The sequence below is a fragment of the Arachis hypogaea genome, chromosome 13 (genome assembly GCF_003086295.3).
Source record: "Arachis hypogaea cultivar Tifrunner chromosome 13, arahy.Tifrunner.gnm2.J5K5, whole genome shotgun sequence".
NCBI lineage: Eukaryota > Viridiplantae > Streptophyta > Magnoliopsida > Fabales > Fabaceae > Arachis > Arachis hypogaea.
This window is the reverse complement of record NC_092048.1, coordinates 59,441,107-59,467,126: the sequence shown is the minus strand read 5'-3', so window position 1 is coordinate 59,467,126 and position 26,020 is coordinate 59,441,107. Positions and strand designations below refer to the sequence as shown.

At 37.0% G+C, this 26,020-nt stretch overlaps 1 protein-coding gene across 5 annotated transcripts; it reads left to right on the top strand.

The window, feature by feature from the left end:
- Window positions 1–15,928: 15,928 nt before the first annotated feature.
- Window positions 15,929–23,467, top strand: LOC112738429 (lysine-specific demethylase JMJ18). Of its 5 annotated transcripts, XM_072211998.1 has the most exons (13): window positions 16,061–16,153; window positions 16,493–16,579; window positions 16,798–16,891; window positions 17,727–17,798; window positions 18,023–18,100; window positions 18,203–18,715; window positions 18,812–19,033; window positions 19,163–19,324; window positions 19,683–20,051; window positions 20,210–21,239; window positions 21,331–21,434; window positions 22,263–22,460; window positions 22,734–23,467. In XM_072211998.1, the coding sequence occupies exons 3-13, from the start codon at window positions 16,850–16,852 to the stop codon at window positions 23,085–23,087; spliced, it is 3,144 nt and encodes a 1,047-aa protein (XP_072068099.1). In that variant the 5' UTR covers window positions 16,061–16,153; window positions 16,493–16,579; window positions 16,798–16,849; the 3' UTR covers window positions 23,088–23,467. The 5 variants fall into 5 exon arrangements, 4 of the variants coding, with proteins under 4 accessions (XP_025644680.1, XP_025644679.1, XP_072068099.1 ...); XM_025788895.3 differs by lacking the exons at window positions 16,061–16,153; window positions 16,493–16,579 and adding an exon at window positions 15,929–15,971; XM_025788894.3 differs by lacking the exon at window positions 16,493–16,579 and having other exon boundaries at window positions 16,053–16,153.
- Window positions 23,468–26,020: the final 2,553 nt, after the last annotated feature.

Here is a 26,020-nt window from a genome sequence, read left to right as displayed (position 1 = left end):
AGATTAGCATTGAGATCCCTGCCACTTTTTTCACTACTTAGAAAGGGATGCCAGTTCGAGTGGACCCCTGAATGTGAAGAGGCCATTCAAGAGTTCAAAAAGTTTTTGAGCTAGCCTCCTTTCCTTACTTGGCCGAAAGCAAGGGAAGAACTCGTATTATACTTGGCTGTCGCTGAGAAGGCCGTCACATCCGCACTAATACGAGAAGATAAGGTCGGATAACATCCAATCTATTTCACTAGTAAGGTACTACAAGGTCCTGACTTAAGGTATCAAAAACTTGAAAAGTTTGCGTATGCCTTAATTGTAGCATCAAGAAGGCTTCGACCTTACTTCCAGGCTCATACCATAAGAGTCCGAATGAACCAGCCTATGAAGCAGATCCTTCAGAAAATGGATATTGTAGGTAGAATGGTTCAATGGGATATAGAGCTATCTGAGTTTGATCTGAAATACGAAACTCGGACAGCAATCAAAGCCCAATGCCTCACCAACTTCGTTGTAGAATACACAGGCGATCAGAGCGAGACCTCAACGACCTGGGAGCTCTATGTAGACTAATCATCTAACAAGGTTGGAAGTGGAGCCGGCATAATATTGGTCAATGAAGAAGGTACTCAGATAGAGGTATCCCTGAAATTCGAGTTTCACGCTTCCAACAACCAGGCTGAATATGAAGCTCTAATCGCAGGGCTAAAACTTGATAAAGAAATTGGTGCTACCAAGGTAATAATCCTCAGTGACTCTCAAGTAGTAACATCTCAAATTAATGGAGATTATCAGGCAAAAGATCCCAACATGAAAAGATACTTAGAAAAGACACTAGAGCACCTTAGACAATTTCCTGACACTAAAGTCAGGCATATAACTTGGGAGCTCAATAGTAGAGTCGATGCTCTCTCTAAATTAGCAAGTACCAAACCATGAGGAAACAATAGGAGTCTGATACAAGAAACTCTCTAGGAACCCTCAGTCATGAAGACGGATGACAGGCTGGACATCTTGCTAGTCTCTGGCTTAAACCTCGAATGGATGACCCCCTAGTCGAATATTTGAAATTCGACATCCTCCCAAAGAACAGAAAGAAGCTAGGAAAATTAGGAGGGATGCACAAAACTACACTTTGGTGAAAAATGTCCTTTATAAGAGGGAGATATCTACACCACTACTAAAGTGCGTCCTAACTTCCAAGACAAAGGAAGTCCTGGAGGAAGTGCACAATGGCATCTGTAGGAATCATTTCAGAGCAAGATTCCTAGATAGGAAAGTAATCCGAGCTGAGTTCTTCTGGCCGACCATACAAAAGGATGCCACCGACTTCGTGAAAAGGTGCCAACCTTGTCAGATGCATGCAAACTTCCACGTCGCTCCCCCAAAAGAACTTATTAGTATAACTTCTCCATGGCCTTTTGCAAAATAGGGATTGGACCTACTCGGACCTTTTCTTCAAGCGCCTGGACAAGTAAAATATCTTATTGTGGGAGTAGATTATTTTACCAAGTGGATAGAAGCAGAGCCATTAGCTACTATCACAACACAAAGAAGTCGGAAGTTCTTGTACAGGAATATTATAACCCAATTTGGAGTCTGATAAACCACTATTTTATGGTTTATCTTGTACTCAATTGAGTGGTTTTTATCTACTCTTTACCCACTTATTCATACTATTTGTATGGTTTCACATTTGCCTTCCTAATTATGTGCTTTAATCGAAAACATGCTTCTTTTGCCTTATATTTGCTAATATTAACCCTCTCTTATTACCATTAGATGCCTTGATATGTGTGTTAAGTGTTTTCAGAAATTACAGGACAGGAATGGCTCAGAAGATGGAAAGGAAGCATGCAAAAGTGGAAGGAATACAAGAAGTTGGAGAAACTGCTAAGCTGTCCAGCCTGACCTCTTCGCACTCAAATGGCTATAACTTTAGCTATAGAGGTCCAAACAACGCGGTTCTAGTTGTGTTGGAAAGCTAACGTCTGGGGCTTCGATTTGATATATAATTTGCCATAGCTGCCCCGAATTTAGGCAACGTGAACGCGTGAATGACGTGTCCGCATCGCATCTGCGAACCTCAACCCGCGCGGCCGCATGGACGACGCCTCCACGTCACTTGCCCGCGACCTGGACGTAACAGAAATCGCAAGGGGCAATTTCTGGGCTGCTTTTGACCCAGTTTTCAGCCCAGAACATACATATTAGAGGCTATAAAGTGGGGGAATGCATCCATTCATAAGAGAGCTAGCCAATTTTTACTTTCCATGATTTAGATTTAGTTTGGAGAGAGGTTCTCTCCTCTCTCTTTAGGATTAGGATTTAGATTTAGGATTTTTATTCGCTTTCAGGATTATCTCTTTTGGTCAGGTTCAATATTCCTTTTATTTACTTTTGCAAGTTACTTTATGAATCCTTTCATGTTACAGATTACTCTTTTATTAATGTTATTTGAGGTATTTTAGTTTAATATTGATTTCTTTTATTTATGCTATTGTTGCTTTTACTCTGAAGACATTTTTATTCCAGTAGATTTACTTCCCCTTTTAGTTTTGGTTAAGAAATCAGTAACTCAAGAGTTGTCAAACTCAAACACGATTGATAATTGTTATCTTGTTAATTGAATTGAACTTCAATAATCCCAATCTTTTCTTAGGAAATAAATAGGATCTGAAGATCAAACCAATTAATCCCTTGACCTTCCTTTATATTAGTAAAGGCTAACGAATTGGAATTAAGATTCAATTATTATCATCATTGATAAGGATAGCCAGGATAGGACCTCTAATTTCTCATACCTTACCAAAAGTTTGCTTTACAGTATTTATTTATTTTTAATTGCCATTTAAATTATTTGTCATATTTGTTCCTCATTCTTGAAACCCCAAATTTACAATCTCCATAACCAATAATAAGAACATACTTTCCTGCAGTTCCTTGATAAGACGACCCGAGGTTTGAATACTTCGGTTATCAATTTTTAAGGGGTTTGTTACTTGTGACAACAAAAACGTTTGTACGAAGGGATTTTTGTTGGTTTAGAAACTATATCTACAACGCGACTGTTTTATTAAAATTCTTTACTGGCAAAAATCCTAACGTCAAAATGGCGCCGTTGCCGGGGAACTGCTAACGTGTGCCTTATTATTGGTTATTGTAAATATTTTTCTTTTGCTTGTTTATTTATTTTTGTTTCTCTTTTTTATTTTTATTTGCTACGATGAATTCTCACCCCTCTCGCTTTGAGTTTGGGTCTAACTTTGTTGAAGGAAATAGAAGTTACAGCAGGAATATGCATCAAGGTCAGACCAATCAAGGATGGATGGAGCCAAGAGGATCTAATCAACCCTTTAGGCAACAACACCCTCCAAGATATCACGAACAACGACCATTCTACAATGCATACCCAGCTGAAAGATATGATGGACAACCTTGTGACTACCAACAAGCCCCACCCCGTGCCTATAGATCAACCTCTCAACATAACCTCGAACCACCACACTCACAAGCTTCTCTTCACCATTCGCCACCGTATGATCCTTTCTTACCCCAGTTCCAATCCAATCACTCCCAAGCACCACCACTTTCCTATGTTTTATGTCCAAATCCATCACCTAGAGAATCAGAAGTTCGCCTCAAGAAAACAGTAAATAAACTTCAAACAACTATTCGACAACTGGAGCAAGCAGTAATTCAATTAGCTTCTAGACGTGCGAACATTCAAGGACCAACCACAGCCCCATGTGGACAATCTAATGACGAGCGTAGCATGAAGGAAATACTAGAGACTCCAGTGGACAAGACAGAGAATGAATTTGTACTAGAACAAGTAGAAGAGGCTGTCATTATGCAAGAAAAAGAGTTGGTTGAAGATCTAGGAGATGCTGAACCTCCATGGGAATCCAGAGCTGAAGAGAACTCCGTCAAGGACGCTACAGTTGATGCTAAGGAGGATATTGCACAATCCCTAAGGCAAGTTGTTTATGAAGAACTAGACGGAATAACCCAGGACACAAATTCCCTTGATGATGATAGTCACAAGTCTAGCTCTCTTAGTAATGAACTTGCATCTGCAAGTGAATTCTCTGAGATCGAAGAATCTTCCCCAAATGAATACGAAGATGATGCAGAGGTAGATTTCTCTCAACCTCCAATCTATGACTCGAGTGATGAGGAAGACATAGAATACTTTGACCAGGATACAGATGCACTTGAAGAATCTTGCGAAAAAGTGGAGGAATTCACAGAAGAGCACAAGGGAGTAGAACTTACAGAACCATCAGAAACACCTACCCCAAGGCCATTACCGCCCAATACAAGCTTCAAGTGGGTACAATCCTTAACCTTTAACTTTACTTATTCACTTGAATATGGTTTACTTGAAACAGATGGCCAGCTTAGAGCTCTCTGCGGCTTTAAGAGTAAGAGGAAAATGGCTCGCACTCAGAGCTGGTGCACAAGGTTCAATAATGCTCCACGCTTCAACTCGAAGTGCACGGATTGGTATCATGCTCAATTGAATGGATCTCGAAAAACGTTTGGTCACTATGGTGAGAATCTACTTTCTAACCCGCCCGGATGGAAAAATATAGATAAAGACAGAGGCGGATTTAAACGCAAGGCTTGGGATCATGGATTCTATTCTGACATTCGTCACCCCGGGAGCTTGACAATCTGTTTGAAGCTGCTCAGAAGCTTTACATGCCTAGTTTGGGACCCCGGAGGCTATTGGCATTCCAAGCATTGGTGGAGATTTTTGGATGAATTTAAGCATAAGCCGCCATAACAGGAAGCTCCTCCAATGTCCAACTTAAGGACTTTAACTAAAAGTGCTAGGTGGGAGACAACCCACCATGGTATGATCGTTTCTTTTTAATTTTTATTTAGTTTTATTTGTTTTCAAGTTTTATTTTATTTTATTATATTGAACCTGGAATTTTGCATCTCACTCATATTAATCATTGCATTCTGCACTTTTCATGCATATATATAATATGTATAAAAAAAAAAGGAAGCACGCACGGGACGCGTCCGCGTCACCAGTGCAATGGGAAGAAAAGAAAACGAACAGAAAGTCACGCAAGAGCATGGCTGGAGGCGTGCCAATGGCACAAATCGTCCCACACGACCGCATCGCTGATGCGACCGCGTCATATGGGAATAATGGCCTCCCACGTGACCGCGTGCCCCACGCGGCCGCGTGACCAAAATTTCGACGTCAAAGTGGTGCACACCCGAAAGTTGTGCGAGAGTGGTGCTGGATTGGTGCTGAACGCATAATCTTTCTCACGCGGCCGCGTGACCCACGCGACCGCGTCATATTCCTTTAAAGACCACTCACGCGATCGCATGCCCTATGCGATCGCGTCACTTAAAATTTGGCACTAATATGATTTTGAACAGAGAGTTGTGCGAGCGCGAGGCTGCTCTCGCGCTAGTAGCATAAACTGTGTCACGCGACCACGTGACCGACGCGACCGCGTCAATCCTTATAAGTGCAAGTCACGCGACCGCGTGCTCCACGCGTCCGCGTCGATTGCGCCGCACAGCTTATCCTAATTTGCCAAATATCTTATCTTTTCTTCCCCAATCCTAATTTCTTCCATCTTTTCTTCTTTCTTCTTTCTTTCTTATTTTATCTTTTTAACTTCTCATTTTTTCACTTCCATTCTATTTTACCTAATTTATTTACATACTTTCATTCATTGCATTTTAATTTTGTGCATATTTTTCTTTTCTTTTCTAAAGTTATTATTTTACCATTGGTGTCACTTGTTCATATTCAACTGTTGTGTCTTTTCTGGTATTATTTGGTGCTTAGTGACTTGTTTACACTGTCGGGTAATATTATTTAAATCAATGCTAATCTTTTATGATATTTGTATTTCTTTTTGCATTGACATGAGCTTATACTGTCTTTCATTACCCACACTCTCCTCCCCTATGTTTCAAATCTTGCACCATTGGCATGCCATGGCTTCTATTGTTTTCTCACTTGCATGTTGTAGCTACCATGTAATTGAGACCCTCATTATTTGGCATTAACGCACCCATACTTCATTTATTTTCTTATCTTTACTTCTGGGTATTACTGATCTTCTTTTTCTCTTCTTTCAGGATGGCCACCAGGAAGAGAACCGGAAGACGTTTGCATGGGGAGACAAGACAAGTCCATCTGCACAATTCTTGAAGAAGAGCACCAGTTGGAACAGCCCGTCCACCTGCACATCTTAGTATGCACCGAGGATGGTGCAATCTTTAAGTGTGGGGAGGTCAATACCGATCTCCATGGTAGTACTTTCTTGTCTCAAAACCAATGTTTAAATTTTCCTTGTAGATTAGTTGTTGCATTTGCATGTTTGTTTGATTTTTTTTTGCATATTTTACCACTTGGTTGAAGTAATATTTTCTTTTTCAAGAAATCTTTTTAAGAGCATTTCACTAATAAATTTTTTTGTTACACTTGTTTGAAGAAATATTATATTGGAACATGGTCTAGAGCTCGAACACACGAAACCCGTGAGATTTTTTTAGCCTAATTGATTGGTTGCATTTTATCAACCAATAATTTATTTTTGATGTGTGTTTTTCTCTCTAAAATTGTGATCTTTGTCTTGCTTGATTCTATATTTCCATGGTTTGATGTATGCATACACTTACATGATTGAGGCCTTTGTTTCACTGAGCTTACGTACCCATATGGCCTTACCTTTTCATTATTCTTTGCAAACCAATGTTGAGCCTATTATACCCCTTTGTTCCTTACTTTAGCACATCATTAACTCTAAGCGGAAAACAATAATATCCTTAATTTGAATCCTTAGTTAGCTTAGACTAGTGAGAGTGCTCATAAATTAAGTGTGGGGAAGTGAATTTGAAAACATTTGGTTTGAGAATTGAGTATGTTAGAATTTTCTGAAAATGTGAAAAAAAATGTTTAGGACATGATTCATGCATCCAATAATTTAATCATATGCATTGAGAAAAATAAAAGAAAAAAATATGTATATAAAAAAAAGGAAAAAGAACAAATAAGAAAAAGGGGACAAAATGCCCCAAAGTAAATGTTGAAAACAATGCATATGTACTGTACTTGAAATTAGAATGCATGAATATGTGAAAAACATGGTTAATGTATGGTTAGATATTGTATTATGATTACATAGATTGTCTAAAGTTAGGTGGAAAGTTTAAGTTAATTAAGGATTCAGATTTTAGTCCACTTGGCCAAATACAATCCTACCTGGACCCTAACCCCAGTACAACCCTTAAAAGACCTCTTGATATCTGTGCATTAAATTTATGTTGATTGTTAGATGAAGAGCAAGCCTTAGAAAGAAAGGTTGGTAGAGAATTGAGAGAATCGAACCTTAAACACTTGAGTGATTAGAATGTATACACTACCAATAAGGGTTCGATGCTCAATTCCTTGTTCCCTGCTTTCATGAGCTATTTTCTTCTTGCAAGTCTATTTGTACTTCATTTTCATGATTTGAATTAGTGAAATCCAATTCATCTTTGTTCTTAAAAGATTTGTTTATTTTTAACCAAGTAGGTAGAAACATTCTGCATATAGTTGCATTCATATAGATAGGTTGTATTTCATATTAATCTACCATTCCTCTTCATCTTTACAGCTTCTCTTGAGCTTAGCATGAGGACATGCTAGTGTTTTAAGTGTGGGGAGGTTGATAAACTACTATTTTATGGTTTATCTTGTGCTCAATTGAGTGGTTTTTAGCTACTTTTTACCCACTTATTCATACTATTTGTATGGTTTTACATTTGCCTTCCTAATTATGTGCTTTAATCGGAAACATGCTTCTTTGGCCTTATATTTGCTAATATTAATCCTCTCTTATTACCATTAGATGCCTTGATATGTGTGTTAAGTGATTTTAGAGATTACAGGGCAGGAATGGCTCAGAGGATGGAAAGGAAGCATGCAAAAGTGGAAGGAATACAAGAAGTTGGAGAAACTGCTAAGCTGTCCAGCCTGACCTCTTCGCACTCAAACGGCTATAACTTTAGCTACAGAGGTCCAAACGATGCGGTTCCAGTTGTGGTGGAAAGCTAACGTCCGGGGCTTCGATTTGATATATAATTTGTTATATCCCGAAGTTAGGCGACGTGAACGCGTGAATGACGCGTCCGCGTCGCATCTGCGAACCTCAACCCGCACGGCCGCATGGACGACGCCTCCGCGTCACTTGCCCGTGACCTGGACGTAACAGAAATTGCAGGGGGCGATTTCTGGGCTGCTTTTGACCCAGTTTTCAGCCCAGAACACACAGATTAGAGGCTATAAAGTGGGGGAATGCATCCATTCATAAGAGAGCTAGCCAATTTTTACTTTCCATGATTTAGATTTAGTTTGGATAGAGGTTCTCTCCTCTCTCTTTAGGATTAGGATTTAGATTTAGGATTTTTATTCGCTTTCAGGATTATCTCTTTTGGTCAGGTTCAATATTCTTTTTATTTACTTTTGCAAGTTACTTTATGAATCCTTTCATGTTACAGATTACTCTTTTATTAATGTTATTTGAGGTATTTCAGTTTAATATTGATTTCTTTTATTTATGCTATTGTTGCTTTTACTCTGAAGACATTTTTATTCCAGAAGATTTACTTCCCCTTTTGGTTTTGGTTAAGAAATCAGTAACTCAGGAGTTGTCAAACTCAAACATGATTGATAATTGTTATCTTGTTAATTGAATTGAACTTCAATAATCCCAATCTTTTCTTAAGAAATAAATAGGATCCGAAGATCAAACCAATTAATCCCTTGACCTTCCTTTATAATAGTAAAGGCTAACGAAGTGGAATTAAGATTCAATTATTATCATCATTGATAAGGATAGCCAGTATAGGACCTCTAATTTCTCATACCTTGCCAAAAGTTTGTTTTACAGTATTTATTTATTTTTAATTGCCATTTAAATTATTTGTCATATTTGTTCCTCATTCTTGAAACCCCAAATTTACAATCTCCATAACCAATAATAAGAACATACTTCCCTGCAGTTCCTTGAGAAGACGACCCGAGGTTTGAATACTTCGGTTATCAATTTTTAAGGGGTTTATTACTTGTGACAACCAAAACGTTTGTACGAAGGGATTTTTGTTGGTTTAGAAACTATATCTACAACGCGACTGTTTTATTAAAATTCTTTACTGGCAAAAATTCTAACGTCAGAGTCCCTCAATCCATTACCACAGATAATGATACACAGTTCACTGATTCTACATTCAGAAGCTTAGTAGCGAGCATGAAAACCAAGCCCCAATTCATTTCGGTAGAGCATCCCCAAGCCAATGGTCAAGCCGAGGCAGCCAATAAGGTTGTATTGGCAAGATTAAAGAAAAGGCTCCAAGAAGCAAAAGGGGCTTGGGCTTATGAGCTCCCCCAAGTGTTATGGGCTTATCAAACTACGCCCCACTCAACCACCGGTGAAAAACCTTTTTGACTTACTTATGGGAAGCCATGATTCCTATTTAGGTCAATGAGCAAAGTCCAAGGGTGAGATTCTATGATGAGGTCGGAAACATCCAAGCCCACAAAGAAGAACTTGAATTGCTCCCAGAAATTCAAGAACAAACCCAGATAAGGGAAGCAACGTTAAAACAAAGGATGATGAATAGATACAAGAAAAAAGTCATTTGAAAAAGTTTCGGCTCAGACGACTTAGTCCTCACCCAAAATGACATCGGGGTGAACAAGTCGGGTGGAGAAAAACTCGCTGCGAATTGGAAAGGACCCTACAAGATAGTTGAAGTATTAGAAAAGGGCTATTATAAAGTGGCTAGCCTAAGTGGATCCGAGCTCCCAAGGTCATGGCACGCTTGCAATATGAAAAGGTACTATTGCTAGAAGCGAATCTCGCTCCCTGATGTACTCTTTTACCCGACTTCATGGTTTTTACCCGAGAAGGATTTTTCTGGAGGGGGTTTTAGTGAGGCATCAAAGCGAGGACTAGGGGCAAGAGAATTTTTTAATCCCTTAGTAGCTAAAAGCATCCTTGAAAAGATACCTTTTCATTTAATAATAATAACTTCTCTCTAATTCCATTATTGTTCTACGATATGCACCGACTTAAGCTCGAAAAAATACAAGAATCCATTGACCGACCTATATGGTCGGCAAGATAAAGCGACGAGGTACAAGTCGGTGTAAAGAGGTTATAGAAGACGATCATGATAGCTCGGAAATAAGATAGCAACCGACTTATAAGTCTTCTGAGATTGAGCAGAACGAAATGCATCGCAAGAATAACCTAAGTTATGAAAACAATTCAATAAGCAAAGCAAAATTGAACGTATGGGATTATGGTAATGGAAAAACAAGAAATATGAAGGTTGGTGCACGAAATCGTGATTGTTCATTCCTTGGTAACGGCGCTAAAAACTTAATACGCACGTTCATAATTTTAGTTCTCTTCACAATTTCGATACAACTAACCAGCAAGTGCACTGGGTCGTCCAAGTAATAAACCTTACGTGAGTAAGGGTCGATCCCACGGAGATTGTCGGCTTGAAGCAAGCTATGGTCACCTTGTAAATCTCAGTCAGGCAGATTCAAATGGTTATGGTGAATTGATAATTAAAAACATAAAGAAAATATAAACTAGGATAGAGATACTTATGTAATTCATTGGTGAGAATTTCAGATAAGCGTATAGAGATGCCTTTCGTTCCTCTGAACCTCTGCTTTCCTGCTGTCTTCATCTAATCATTCCTACTCCTTTCCATGGCAAGCTGTATGTAGGGCATCACCGTTGTCAATGGCTACATCCCATCCTCTCTGTGAAAATGGTCCAATGCGCTGTCACTGCATGGCTAATCATATGTCGGTTCTCGATCATATTGGAATAGGATTTACTATCCTTTTGCGTCTATCACTACGCCCAGCATTTGCGAGTTTGAAGCTCGTCACAGCCATCCCTTCCCAGATCCTACTCGGAATACCACAGACAAGGTTTAGACTTTCTGGTTCTCAAGAATGGCCATCCATGGGTTCTAACTTATACCACGAAGACTCTAATATCTCGGACTCGGTCCCCTGTATTAGATATCTAAGAGATACTCATTCTAGCTTGTTTGCATGTAGAACGGAAGTGTTTGTCAGGCACGCGTTCATAAGTGAGAATGATGATGAGTGTCACATAATCATCACATTCATCATATTCTTGTGTGCGAATGGATATCTTAGAATAGGAATAAGCTTGAATTGAATAGAAAAACAATAGTACTTTGTATTAATTCGTGAGGAACAGTAGAGCTCTACACCTTAATCTATGGAGTGTAGAAATTCTACCGTGAAAAATACATAAGTGATAAGGTCCAGGCATGGCCGAGAGGCCAGCCCCCAAACGTGATCTAAAGATGAAACTAAAGATGTTCCAAAGATGTAAATACAATAGTAAAAAGTCCTATTTATACTAAACTAGTTACTAGGGTTTACAGAAATGAGTAAATGATGCAAAAATCCACTTTCTGGAGCCCACTTGGTGTGTGCTTGGGCTGAGCATTGAGCTTTACACATGTAGAGGCTTCTCTTGGAGTTGAACGCCAGTTTGTAACCTGTTTCTGGCGTTTAACTCCACTTTGCAACCTGTTTCTGGCGTTTAACTCCAGAATGCAGCATGGAACTGGCGTTGAATGCCAGTTTGTATCATCTAAACTCGGGCAAAGTATGGACTATTATATATTTCTGTAAAGCCCTGGATGTCTACTTTCCAACGCAATTGAGAGCAGGCCATTTGGAGTTCTGTAGCTCCAGAAAATTCACTTTGAGTGCAGGAAGGTCAGAATCCAACAACATCTGCAGTCCTTCTTCAACCTCTGAATCTGATTTTTGCTCAGGTCCCTCAATTTCAGCCAGAAAATACCTGAAATCACAGAAAAACACACAAACTCATAGTAAAGTCCAGAAATGTGAATTTTAATTAAAAACTAATAAAAATATAGTAAAAACTAACTAAATCATACTAAAAACTATGTAAAAACAATGCCAAAAAGCGTATAAATTATCCGCTCATCAAAGGTCCCTTAAAAGATCATTGGTAAAAGATTTTCACGAAAACTTTGCCCAGATTAAGATTACTTAGCAAAAAAGTTTTCTTAAAGGCTTTGCTGAACAGTAGCAAAATTATCTACTGACCTAGATAAAACAGAAACTTTGCAAAATCAGCTACTTTGTTAAAGTATTATTGGAAAAGGACAAAAAACATCCAAAAAAGCATGCAGCAGTTGTTGTTAAAGATTCTTCAAGGATCAAAAGTCAGGAATCATCAATAAAAATACACAAAAATACATAAAAATTATTCATAAAAGGTCCCACAAACCAGGCCTTAGTAAGAGCATTAAATACGGCCAATTAGAGGGTTCAAATCATTAGCAGGAAAGGAGACTGGTTTGGCTGTGGAAGTCGGAGGGGTCGAAGGACTCTCTTCGGTGTCAGAAGTCGGAGCTACCTCGGGCTGAGCAGACGTGCTTGGAAATAACTCCTCGGCTGGACCAACCTCTCGTGGAGGAGATTCAACCAGGCGTTGTCCCGTCGTCATCAGCTCGGAATCAGTCTCAAGACGTAGAGGAAAAACTATTTCACCATTGATAACGACCTTGTCAGGATGAAGAGGCGACAGGTCCAAGTCAGGCGCAATAACACCGACCTGTTGTTTCAACACCCTAAACACCTCTTCAGTGCCCTCAACTATAGAATCCTCCAAGTTCTGGTAACCCTCCCAAAGCAGTTCCAACTGTTTTTTAGGGTCAATATTGTCCGAAAAGACCCTGATATAGTTCTGCTCAGCCTTCTCCCTCAAGCCTCAGCCATTGCGCAAAAGGCCATTAACAATTTCTCTTTTTTCTGGGCTTGGGAGAGTTCTTCCTACAGCCGAGCATTCTCCTTCTGCAACCTCTTCTTACATTCTTGAAAGAAAATGCCTACAAAGTCAAAAATAAAAAACTACCTAGCTCGGAGATCCAAGAAGAAATTTCTTAGTGTCAAGGTTTGGAGCCCGTCCTCAAGCCTCTCGGAAAAACTCAACCACAGCCTCCTCTACCTCTTCCAAGTCTACTAGGTTGTATTTTTCTACAGGGACTGTCTCTACCCAATACAATAGGAAGCGGGGTTCATTTTTCTCATTCAAGAAAAAGGGATGATGACCTTCAACGGCTTGAATTTTGAAAAAGAAATTTTTGAAGTCATGGAACTACTTGTCAAAAATGGAAAAAAAATTTTCGGCATTGAATAGCTCGGAAGGAAACCCACTGTTGCTTATTTTGCCTATTCAAAGCACTAAAAGGCTTTGTTAAATGAAAAATATAGAAAAATATCTTTAAAGAAATAAAAAATCCGAGTTCATGGCTGACAAGTTGGTAAATTTTAAGAAAACTCCAGGAATTAGGATGAAGTTGGGAAGGAGCTACCCTACAATAGGACAACACCTCTATCTCAAAATCGGAGAAGGGAAAGGTAACCCCCAAGCAGGTAAACAGACAGTCATACATAAAGAAAAAATGGGGGGTCAGAGTCGTTAATTCTCCCACAACAAACTCGGTCCTCGGGGTCAGGGGCCACTATTTCATATTTGGTTTCGCTGGCATCGGAACTACAAATCCTATGGTGTTTACGAAGTTCGGTTACAAAAACGCCATTTGCTATAAGATGCTCAGAAAGGACAGAGGAATCTACCCATCTCAACAGAGCCTCAAAAACTCGGGAAGATATTTTTTCATAAATGAGAAAAGATATATAGGGGGATATACCTACATCGCACAAAGAAAAGAAATCATCAAAAACAAGTTCGAAACAAAACAGTTCTTTCCAAACAAAGCAGAGAACAGTCAACAATCACAACAAAGACGATTTTTGTAAAAGAAAATACAAAAATCCTAAAGTTTTCTACTACAAACAATGAAAGTATAATAAGAACCTACTCAGAATCTCATTCTCAATCATCCAGTCCACTTAACAGAGGCAAAGAAAACACTATAAAAGCCAAGAAATGGTGAAGGCAATGAGAAACTAACCTTTTTTGGGAAGAGAAAACTATCCGCGAGGATGAAAGAAGCGCCGAAATGCTGAGGAACCAACGGTGTGGAGAGTAACACTAAAGTACTAAGAAGAAAGCATGAGAGAAAAACTCAAAGAAGAAGACGAAAAAGAAGAAAGAGAAAGAGGGGAAAAGTATTTATAAGATACCAGGGGCATAAACGTAAAATAGCCCACTCATTAAAGAGGTGCGCCGTTACCAATGTAACCGCCCTCCACGTATCGATGTTGAAAAGCCAACGGACGCGACAGTTGACAACCTGAGATTACATCGGTTTTCAATTCAAATCACGTCGGTTACACGACTTGAAAAGGAGCTGCCGATTAACGCATCTCCGACCTTATCTAATACTCGAATCCAACTCAAATAAAGAGATCGGACTCGAATAGGGACACTGTTCATACCCTGACCCAAAACACAGGCCAAACCCAATCAAGTTAAAATGCCCAATCTAGAAGATTGGCTTTCACCGCTTGTCCGACCTCCTCCAAGAGGTCGAGTTCGACGTAAGCAAGCAACCAACACCTATCCGAACGAGTAACTGCCTCCCCAAATCTCTCACCCACTTCTAGAAGAGAGATCTCAACAACCCTAAGATAAAGGGGCGATTATCCACCATCAAAGATGGAGCTACTTCAACGGTGGTTATTGGTTTATTCTCTATAAATATATTGACACACTCAGGTAAACTTAAGTTCCAATACTTAAAACCTGCTCAACCCCTTGCTAACTTAAGCATTGGAATGTCTTGCAGGTACCACCCCCACCTATTCAAACACATACGTACAATTCAAACGGCGATTACAAGACGTGAACAAGTCGGAGACCACCATCCTTCATCATTTGGACCTTATTCGAGCCCAATCTTCTGATTTCATGTAAGCCTCCGGAACAACCATATTTTTTAAAAAAAATATAAGATAAATTTAGAGATAAATTTTGTTCTTAATATTTTTGTGCATTATCTAAATATTTATTCAAATATTGTCAAAAAAATTTAAATGAAATGAATAAATCATTTGTTAAATATAAATTTTTTTTATTATTTACAAAAAAAATATAATATTTATTAATTATTTTTATCATATTTTAAACCATTTAAGACTAGTTTATCTATAATACGTTTTAGAAACTTTTTGGACAGCATTCAAATCTTTCGAATAATGAAGGGCAATTAACTTGCGTTTCAAAAAACCAGGTGCGATTTTAATAGTTTATTGACTTTATTCTTATTTTTTAAAATTCTATGATAATTTCTTTTAACAGCATTTTTGCATCTCAAAATTTGGGGTTGCCGATGTTTCATGTTCTTCACTTGACAGCAGAACTGCAGAAGAGTACTTGAGCGAGGTCCCACCGAAAAAATAAATAAATAAATAAAAGAGGATAAAAGAAACTTATCAGTTATGAGTACATCTGTACATGGGTTAGTTGGTTACTTGGTTTGTTTGATTTAATACTGCGTGCGTTATAGCGGCTAGCGGATTCACGATTGACTCTCTCGCCTACATCTTATTTTTAATATTTGTTATTTTTATTAATTTTTTATGAACTTATTATTATTTTTAACTTTTTATATTGTTATAGTTCCACCTCTTTATTTGTTTGAAAACTATTTTCTAATATAAATGCTCAACAATTTATAATTAAAATTTCAATTTTTAATAAGAAATTTTACTAATAGATATTCTTACTCTGATTAAGAATACAGAAATAAAATATTTTGGTCAAGTCATAATTTTTTTATAAATTTATATAATCTTAAAAAATGTACAGTATTATTATTTTAATAAAAAACTATTTTATATTCTAAAAAGCTATTTTTTAATATTAAAAAATTAGTTATAAAAAGATAATAAAATGTTCCAAAACACCTCGACACGTCTTTCAAGGTAGAATCTTAGCTTCTCTAAGGTTGAGGTACACTTTCCTTTTTTATTTTTTTGTTTCTTTGCTGCTATTTTTTTTTATAAAATAAAATAAAAGGAGGCTTCAAATTTTGAAAATATAGTTTGTTGTAGTTAAATTAGATGAAAATCCAGACTAAAAAAAAAAATGAAAATGTTTGAAAAGTACTTGGTTTACATTACTTTTTGTCAAAGGTTCGCTTATTTATATCTTCTTCCCCTTATTTCGATTTTGTTAATTTTTATTTCCCATTCCAATTCCACCTGTCAAATTAAATTTAAATTATTTACCCAGTCAAATTTACTCATATTCTTCTGTTTCTGTTTTTTCTCCCATTTTAGTTTTAAATTTTTAAATTTAATTCTTGACCCGTTTTGATATTTTGAGCATTTGATGCCAAGAAAGATTCATAAGATTTTTATACCTTTCTCTTTCTGTTGCAATTTGTAGGTTATCATTATTATTATTATTTATTATTATTAGGGGTTTCACTGAATTTTTGCTTAGGCATGCAAATTAAATTGTGCATTTAGGTTTTTGTTCTAGAGGAATTTTCTTGGCTTATTAATTACTACGCAATCAGAACGTGAGAACATCCAAGTTATCTTTTGTTGCATTGGGTAGGTATTTTGATGTTGCATTTGTTTCTTTCTTTCCTTCTTTTTAAATTAATTTTATTCTTTCTATTTTCTGTTTGCACCTTTTTTAGGTTTCTTTTGTGTTCAGTTAGTTTGCTAATAAAGTAGAAAACTGTTTCTTGTATGTCTCTTAGATCGATTTTCTATGACCCTGAAATGAGGTTAGTCTAAAGGTCTCTCTTGTGTTCTTTCTGTTGCAGGAATAATTAATTAGGTTTTGTTTACCCCTGTTTATCATAAATTTTGCATTGAATGGAACAGCTGATATTGGCTGCAGAATCTGACATCAAAGAGGTTGGTTTTTCAAACCCTAGCAATGCATTGTATGAATTTGTTTCTGCAATCCTTCATGCATTCACGGAATATTTATATTTAGATATGCTGCTCCTCTGTTTGAATCTTCTTTCCTCTGTTTTCTTTTGGATCTCAGCTTTCTGATCTTGCTATTTTTCTGAAATTTGATTGTTTTTCCCCTATTTTTTTTTCTTTGGCTATTCTTGGATTAACTTAACCCTTTTTTTCTCATTTTGCTTGCAGCATTATGAATTTGTATCATCGTTGTTTATTCTACCTCAGTTTATGAGCTAATTTTCTCCTGCTCTGAAGTATGATGTGAAATTGCTTGAAAAATATGTTATTTAATCGATAATCTCTGCACCAAGTTGTTTCTAGTCATTGGCTGTTTCTATTTCAAGTACAATATATAGTATTTGGTTTCTGTTTTTAGTTACCAAATGATTCTAGTTAAAAGTTCATCTTAGATTTTGTGACTCTCATGATTGACATCATTGAATGTTTCCTCTTCTCTAATTCGCTAAAAAGGTGATTGATTAGCAACTGGAATCTATTAGATTTCATTAGACATGTCCCTGGTGAATTATGACACAAAGTGATATTTATGTTCAAACTTGTATATAATTTAATCTTGAGTAGTTTTTTTGCATTCATATTTTTAAGTATTCAATCCCATAATCTCTGACATGCTATTGTGCGTGTTTTTGTCAAATCTTTTGGCAATGTTTGATTGTTATAACATTAGTCATAGTTTTCTCCAATGCATTGTTTGTTCAATGACTACGTTTGCCGGGGTTGCTTTTGTAACAAATTTATCATTCTTACATTTTGGCAGGACTCTCCTTTGAGGCCAAAGCCAAAAAGTAATGATGCACCTGAGCCTTCTGGCAGTCCTAGAAGTAGAATGGTAAGCAGTATGATCTGACAACTGTATCATTTATTATAGGATCCTGTGCTTAAAACTTTTTATGATTGCTCCACTCATGCAAAGCAGTATTTACATGATAACCATGAAGCATTTCTTCTAACTTGATTTGTCTGATTCTCATTCTTTTTAGAGCATAACAGTATACTCAATGAAGTCAATGACTACTTTCAATTTCTTAAACATTTATCTTATTACTGTTCTAGGTCTCTGCTAGATGGGATCCAGGTGAGGCATGCCGACCCATAATTGATGAAGCACCCGTGTTCTATCCTACTAATGAGGTGCTTATTATTGTCAGTTCTTCATATTGTTGCTTTGGTGGTAGCATATGCAGCAAGATTGAATTTTGAATAATGTTTTTTCTTGTATTGACTTCTTTTTAGGAATTTGAAGACACACTTGGTTACATAGCGAAGATACGCCCCCAAGCTGAACCCCATGGAATATGCAGGATTGTCCCTCCTGCTTGCTGGGTGCCACCTTGCCCTCTGAAGGAGAAAGATATATGGGAAAATGCTAAATTTTCCACCCGTATTCAGCAGATTGATTTGCTTCAAAACAGGGAGCCCATGAAAAAGAAAAAAAGGGGAAGGAAACGGAAACGTAGAAATCACTCCAAAATGGGAACATGCAGGAGACTGGCCAATTCAAGTTCAGGAGCTAATAATGCTTCTGAACCTGATGAGAAATTTGGATTCCAATCAGGGTCAGACTTCACATTTAAAGACTTTCAGCTGTATGCTAATTATTTTAAGGAATGCTACTTTCGGTTGAAAGATCCTGGTGAAGAAGAAAAATTTAGCAATGATAGCTACCAGAGGAGATGGCAGCCCTCAGTGGAGGAAATTGAAGGTGAATATTGGCGAATAATTGAGCAACCAACTGATGAGGTTGAGGTATAGCATAATTTATTATTAACAATAAAATTGGTCTTGCTGTTATGTAATTGTGCAAAAATTTATGTATGTTACTCTAATACTCTTGTATATTAGGTGTATTATGGTGCAGACTTGGAAACTGGATCAGTCGGAAGTGGTTTTCCCAAATCATCATCCTTAACTAAGAGTGACTCGAATCAATATGCCCTCTCTGGTTGGAATCTCAATAATTTTGCGCGACTACCAGGTTCGGTACTTAGTTTTGAAGGAAGTGACATCTCAGGAGTTCTTGTGCCGTGGCTATATGTTGGCATGTGCTTTTCATCATTTTGCTGGGTAAGTGTAGTCACTTTTCTTTTTCAATTTTTACCCCTCTTTTCCTTTTTTTGCCTCCCATGTTTCAAATTGGAACCAATTTTCTATTGACAATAACACAATGCCTTCGTTACCTTCTTCTTGGAACAGCATGTTGAGGATCATCACCTTTATTCTCTTAATTACCTGCACTGGGGTGACCCAAAAGTATGGTATGGGGTACCTGGAAACCATGCCTCAGCTTTGGAAGACACAATGAGGAAGCACTTACCTGATTTATTTGAGGAACAGCCAAATCTACTCAATGATCTGGTACATTGCTACAGCTTGGACATAATTTGTTTTCAAGTGTTGCTACTTTGTTATTTCCATGTAGACATGAATGCAGTGAGATTCTAGCTGATGAAAATGTATACTTTATGGGTGCAGTTTGCTAGGAAATGTGCTCAATGTGACATGGAATTTAAGAAAACTATAATTATATGATGCCATTTATATGTATAATATGTCCCTCCTGGTTCATTATCACTTATTCTGATCAAGCTAGTTTAAGATCCCTTTATATGTAGAATTATAAAGTAAAAGATAGAATTTATTTAATAATCTGTGTACAGTACATTGCTTCATAGTTTTGGAATGGTTATGATATATGACTTTCATCTTTGAGCAGGTTACACAGTTATCTCCTTCGATTCTTAAATCTGAGGGTGTGCCTGTATATCGTACTGTCCAGCACTCTGGGGAGTTTGTTATTACTTTTCCAAGGGCATACCACTCTGGCTTCAATTGCGGCTTCAACTGTGCTGAGGCAGTGAATGTGGCTCCTGTTGATTGGCTAATGCATGGCCAGAATGCTGTTGAGCTTTATAGCTTGCAGGGTCGTAAGACATCCTTGTCGCATGACAAGCTGTTATTTGGATCAGCACAGGAAGCTGTACAGGCCCTCGCAGAACTAGCTCTTCATGGAGAAGAAACTCCAAAATGTTTGAAATGGAGAAGTGTCTGCGGGAAAGAGGGAGTTCTAACAAAGGCCATTAAGGTAATTTATATTCTACTTTCTCCTTTTTTATTTTAGCCACTTCCAAAAATCTTGAGAAGTTGCATTTGATTTTGGAACAAATTTATTATATACGTTAATTAACATGCAGAATCTGATTTTTCTTCACTTTACTTTCTTGTTACCCTCATTTGTAACAGACAAGGATAAAGATGGAAGAAGAGAGGCTGGGATGTCTTCCAACACATTTAAAGTTGCTAAAGATGGACAAAGACTTCGATTCTTATGATGAAAGAGAATGCTTCTCTTGCTTCTATGACTTGCATTTATCTGCTGTGGGATGCGAGTGCTCTAGGGACATATATTCTTGTCTTATGCACTCAAAGTTTTTATGCTCTTGCGCAATGGATAAAAAATTTGTTCTTTTTCGTTATACCATAGATGAACTAAAATCTTTGGTTGAAGCATTAGAAGGAGAATCACATGCTATTAAGGTATGGGCAAATAAAAGGCTTGGAATGGTATCTACTGTTTCCAGTGAGGTTTGCATGTATGAACCAGATATGGAGAAAGATATGTACAAAGCAAAGAATCCCAAAGAAGAGGAGACCTCGGTAATAGGAGCCACGAATAACTCAAATTTAAATATACCTAGCAGGCCTCATAGTCATGTCACTTCAGAGATAGTTCAGTCAGAGTCTCACGATGTAACTTCTGGTGCATCATATGGAATTATAGAAAATCATAATCATAGTATTGATAAAAAGTTGGCCGCAGATAACGGACATAAAGTGGACCAGGAAGGTTCTTTGGATTTGAATGTTGAAGCCGTATCAGATGGAAATGAAAATAATTTGCTGCTTAAGAGTTTCTTAACAGAGGAAAAATTATGTTGCTCCGGCTCTGGAACAAAACAAGGAAACATTGGGCTTGCTGGCGAGCATAACCTATCACAGTTTTGTGTTCTGCAGACAGAACTTTCATCATGTTCAAGGGTTGTTGCTTATTCTGGTCCATTTAATGGTGGAAAATTTGGGATAGATTCAAATTCTGGAAAGCATCCTAACTGCATGGTTAAAAGGGAAATCATTGACTCGATGAATAGAAGTATATCTTTGAGTGATGAAAGCCATCTAATGCAAGTGTTTGGTACTACTGTGAAGCTTATAAGTTTGGGATCTGTTGCTTATGGAAAACTATGGTGCACTAAGCAGGCAATATATCCAAGAGGTAGGATATTTCTTTGATTAGATTATTGCTTTTAATCTTTCTTTCCCTTTTCTCCGAGTTTTAACTTCTCTATTTTTTTGAACTTATGAAGGATTCAAGAGTCTAGTTAGCTTCTTTAGCATTCTTGATCCAGCAAGAATATGTAGCTATATTTCTGAAGTTGTTGATGCTGGATTTCTTGGACCTCTTTTCAAGGTATCACGCCTAACCTGGTTTCATTTTAAATTCAAAATCATGTTGACAAGTAACTCTCTCGATTTGTTTTATTTATAATTTGTATGCACATATTTTTAGTTTTTGTTGCAATTGGATTAATATTACAGCTCGTCAACTTTTGATTTGTTTTTATGCATCTATGTTCCTTTTTTTTTATAGTATTGAAAGATGATGCAGCTCCGTCAACTTTTGATTTCGCTTTTTATGCCATCTATGTTCCTTTTTCTTTTATAGTATTGAAGAGATAGTGCAGACTGCAAAGCAGGTGTAATGTAATGTAAACTTAAATTCTAGGATCAAATGTTTAACTTATCAGAAGGCATTTTCCCATATATGTTTTAGAGCATGATTTGTCATTTTTTTTTATCATAGAATTTGATTTAGTTAAGAGAAGTTCTGAAGATGATAATGACAAAATAGTGGGACCTAGAATTGAATGATTGAGAAATGGAATTGTCGAAAAAGGTGTAAGTATTTTTTTTTGTGGGATCCATCAATTAAAATAATGGAGAAATACATGGTAATGTAGACCATTATTTTCAAGCTAGGTAGATGAAATATGAAAGTGATTCCGGAATTATTCAAGTTTAAAGGAAGATTATACTGTGCAACTAAAAGACTGGCTGCGAGGCAGAACATTGGGCAATGAAGAGCTAACAAGAGATAAAAGATCAAGTTTGCAAAGACGATGATGTTGCTTTAGAAAAGTGGACATACTAGACAAGATATAATTAGGATAGAATGTATTTGCTTTGACTTATTTTTCATTTTATGTATCTCTCTCATTACTATATGAATAAATTTTAGGTTACCCTGGAAGGTCATCCAAATGAGGTGTTCACTGATACCACAGCAGACAAGTGCTGGGAATCAATTCTAAAGAGACTACATGATGAAATCGTTAGGCAAAGGAGTCTAGGTGAACTAGAACTTCCTCCGATAGAGCTTTTGAAAAGCATTAATGGTCATAGAATGTTTGGCTTCCATTTGCCATCTGTTGTTCAGGTAATGTGAACACATGAATTTTTAATATATTTGCTGCTACTTTAACAAAAACTAATAATATTGGATATCTTCTCTAAGATTTATGTCACGTTACTTAAAGCTCTACTGAATTCTGCTGAACTAGATTGACATAGTTAGCTTATCATGGAAGTTTAAAGGACTGTTGAACCAATTTGAGTGTAATTTAGTAAAATTTTAAATGGATCCTCTATTGTGTTTCCTTGGAATTATCTGTTCACTTCTCATGTATTTCATTTTGACGACCTTTATCAGGCCATTGAAGCGCAAGATCTCACTCATCAGTGTGCAGAGTACTGGAACCACAAAGGTGCCCTCACTTCACAGGGCCGCGCGATTAAAAAGTTCAAAGATGGTTCAGGTAGCTCTTCAGGCAATGGCAATACCAAAGTTTTTGGCATCAATTTAATTAAGCAGGAAGATGATGACATAGGTGGAAGTTGTCATTCCCTTGGAGAGATGCAATCAATATTACAGGGATTGCTAAAAAGGGCAAGTGCTGATGAGTTAAGCGCAATGCGTAAGTTATTCAGCTCGGATGCTTTGTGCTCCCAGTGGAGAATGACATTCTTAGCCCTGATGGAGGAGATCAATAAAGCTGGTAGATAAAAGAAAAATAAGGTTTCAGTTCTTTGACTCTTGGGATAGTCATTTCAATTTAATTGCTAGGGTAGGTCCATTCTTTAAGAGATCAATTAAACTGAAGTTGCTGGGTGAAACACATGATAAAATTTTGCTACTTTTGCCCACAATCAATGACCAGATTATAGACGGATAATGCCATTGACCAATTCAGGCTTTCGTTAGAAAGTATCTTTCTTTTTTCTTTCTTTTTTTTTTTTCATTTTTTTAAGGCTTAGAATTTTAGCTGCTACTAGACTTAGGTCAAATATTTTGTCCACATTATCTCTCATCAATTCCTGTATATACACACAGAAATACAAATGCTGATATTACAATAATAATAGTAGAGGGAAAATGCATGGTCACATGTAATGCTTCTTCAGTTATTCACTATGCTAATGCTTCTTGCGTTGTTCCTTAGTTTGGGTGGCTCCTTTAATAAAACCAACAAAAAAAAAATCAAATTCAATATGAAAATTTTCAAGGGTTCGATAATTTGTGCATTCCCTTGTCTTTTTTAGGGGACAAGCAATGTGGTGCGTATATTTATACTTTTCCTCTAAAGTGGCATCTTTGTTAATTTCTAATGTAAAGTCTATTTACTCCACATATTGGTTTGTTGTTTTACCAAAGCTGCTTGTGCCATTTAGAGTTAAATTTCTTTTGAATAAACTTGAGGGATTTCTTATTAAATAAGATCCAAATCCTAAACTTAATATGCGAACGGTAGAACCTTCGAAATTTGTAGTCATTATGAGGAGAATGTTAGCCAAGGATTATTCAGTCTGCGATTATTCATTCAAAGGTTTGCTGTTGACCAATAAATTGTTGCATGGATTGATCTTAGTTTAGATATTAGATATAAAGCAAAAAACAGAAGAGTGTTAGTAATTTAACATTCAATATGTTATGAATATACAAAAAATTTATTATCAAATTATTGGTATAAATACATATTAAATATAAAATATACATTTAAAATAAACATAATTATCACAATCGACTGATCATATTATTAAATCATATTATTAAGTCACTAGTTTAATTGGTAGATCACATTGAATCGGTTGACTTAGTCATAATTAAATAATTATATAAAATTTAATTTAATTATTTTATTTTCATAATAAATATTTTTTTAATTTTATTTTGTATTAAATTAACTCTTATTTTTAAATTTTAATAATTTATTAATTAATTTATATTTATTATGCTCTTTAAATATAAGTTTATATTTATTATAATCTTCAAGTATTTATAGAAAAAAATATCATCATGGAAAAAAAATTCTAATTAATAAAAAAATATTTTATCTTTTAAATAATATATAATATATTTAGTAAAAAAATCATGTATAGCAAATAATAGTTTTTTTAGTTTGACTGGATTTTAATAGATTTAACCGAGTTAATTCATCATGTTTTAACTAGTTTTGAACGGTTTTTATTAGATTTGACCAAATTCAATCGAGTTAATTGTTTAATATCATAATATGTTCAAATAGTAATTCAACCCGGGTTGATGATCGGGTGATCGGATTCAGTTCGATAAATCGGATCGAACCAAGTTTGATAACTATAACAATAATTAAAACAACACATATTTATTACAAATACACATGATTGACTTTTTACATATACACCATTTTTTATAACATTTTTCATTTCTTATTTCTATCCATACAAGAAGTTAGTGCATTAAATATATGGAATAAAAAGTAAAAACAAGTGTGAAATTTTCACAATAATTTGCAGAATATTTCACAAGAACAATTCAAGATCAAGAAAAAACCATTGCTGAAGAAAGATATATCGCTGCCTAAAAAGAATCAAGGAGGGAAGAAAAAACAGAGACAGAATAGAACAAGAAACCAGAATCATACTGAATCTTGGCACCTCAAAAAAAAAAAAAAAAAACTTGTATGCATTATTCGATGTTTGTTCAATTACAATGAAAAAAGTGAGCTAAGCTCCATTCTAATCTAAGTTTCCGAGTAAACTCTTTCAAAATCATTGACCAGTCATTATCAATGTAACAAAAAACTCATTATCCTAATAAATTTCCGTAACGAAAAATCTCCCAATGAAAAAATAGCATACAACAACAAACTATATCTAACTTCCACTTTATTCGAATCAAGAAAGCTAAGAAGAAGAAACTTGCACCGTTTGAACTAACATCACAACTCAATGCAGAAGAAAGACGAGTTCTTGAATAACGAGAGCCAAGATTGCCACGTGGACGAGGGTGCACCATAGAGACGCACGTGGAGAACCGCAAGAACCAGACTTCCCACCCATCATTCCTATGGTTTCCTCCATCGGCATGAACGGCTGCATGACGGCAGTGTGCGGCGGCGGAGAATAAGGAGGAGGAGGAGGAGGAGGTGGCGGGGGGATGCCATCGCCGTAGACGGAGTAGTCGAGTACACCGGCGACACCGTGGACGGCGATGGAGGGGGTTTTGTAGATGTCAGGGTGGGTGATTGGAATGCCATCGAGGGAGAAGTTTACGGCGGAGTCGTCGGTGACGGAGATGGACTTTCCGGGAAGGAGGGTTGGGAGGCGGGCGGCGCGGCGGAAGAGGAGGAGGTCAGAGAAGATGAGGCGCTGCGGGACCACGTGGTAGGGAAAAAGAAAAGGGTCTACCATAAGCGGAACCCCGTTGCCGTTGCCGTTGCGGTTCAATGTGGCATCTTGCGGAATGAAGAGTGTGGCGCTGATTGGGAGCAATGCAGGGTTTGACATTGAGAGAATGTTCACCCATATGCTGAAGTCACCGGCTCCGATCAGTGCGTCTATGACGTTGTTCAGCTGTGGGGGCAGTGCCGGTGGTGGAGGAGGAGGTGGTGGTGGTGGTGGTGGTGGGGGGGATGGTGGTGGTGGTGGAGGTGGTGATGTTGATGGTGATACCGGCGC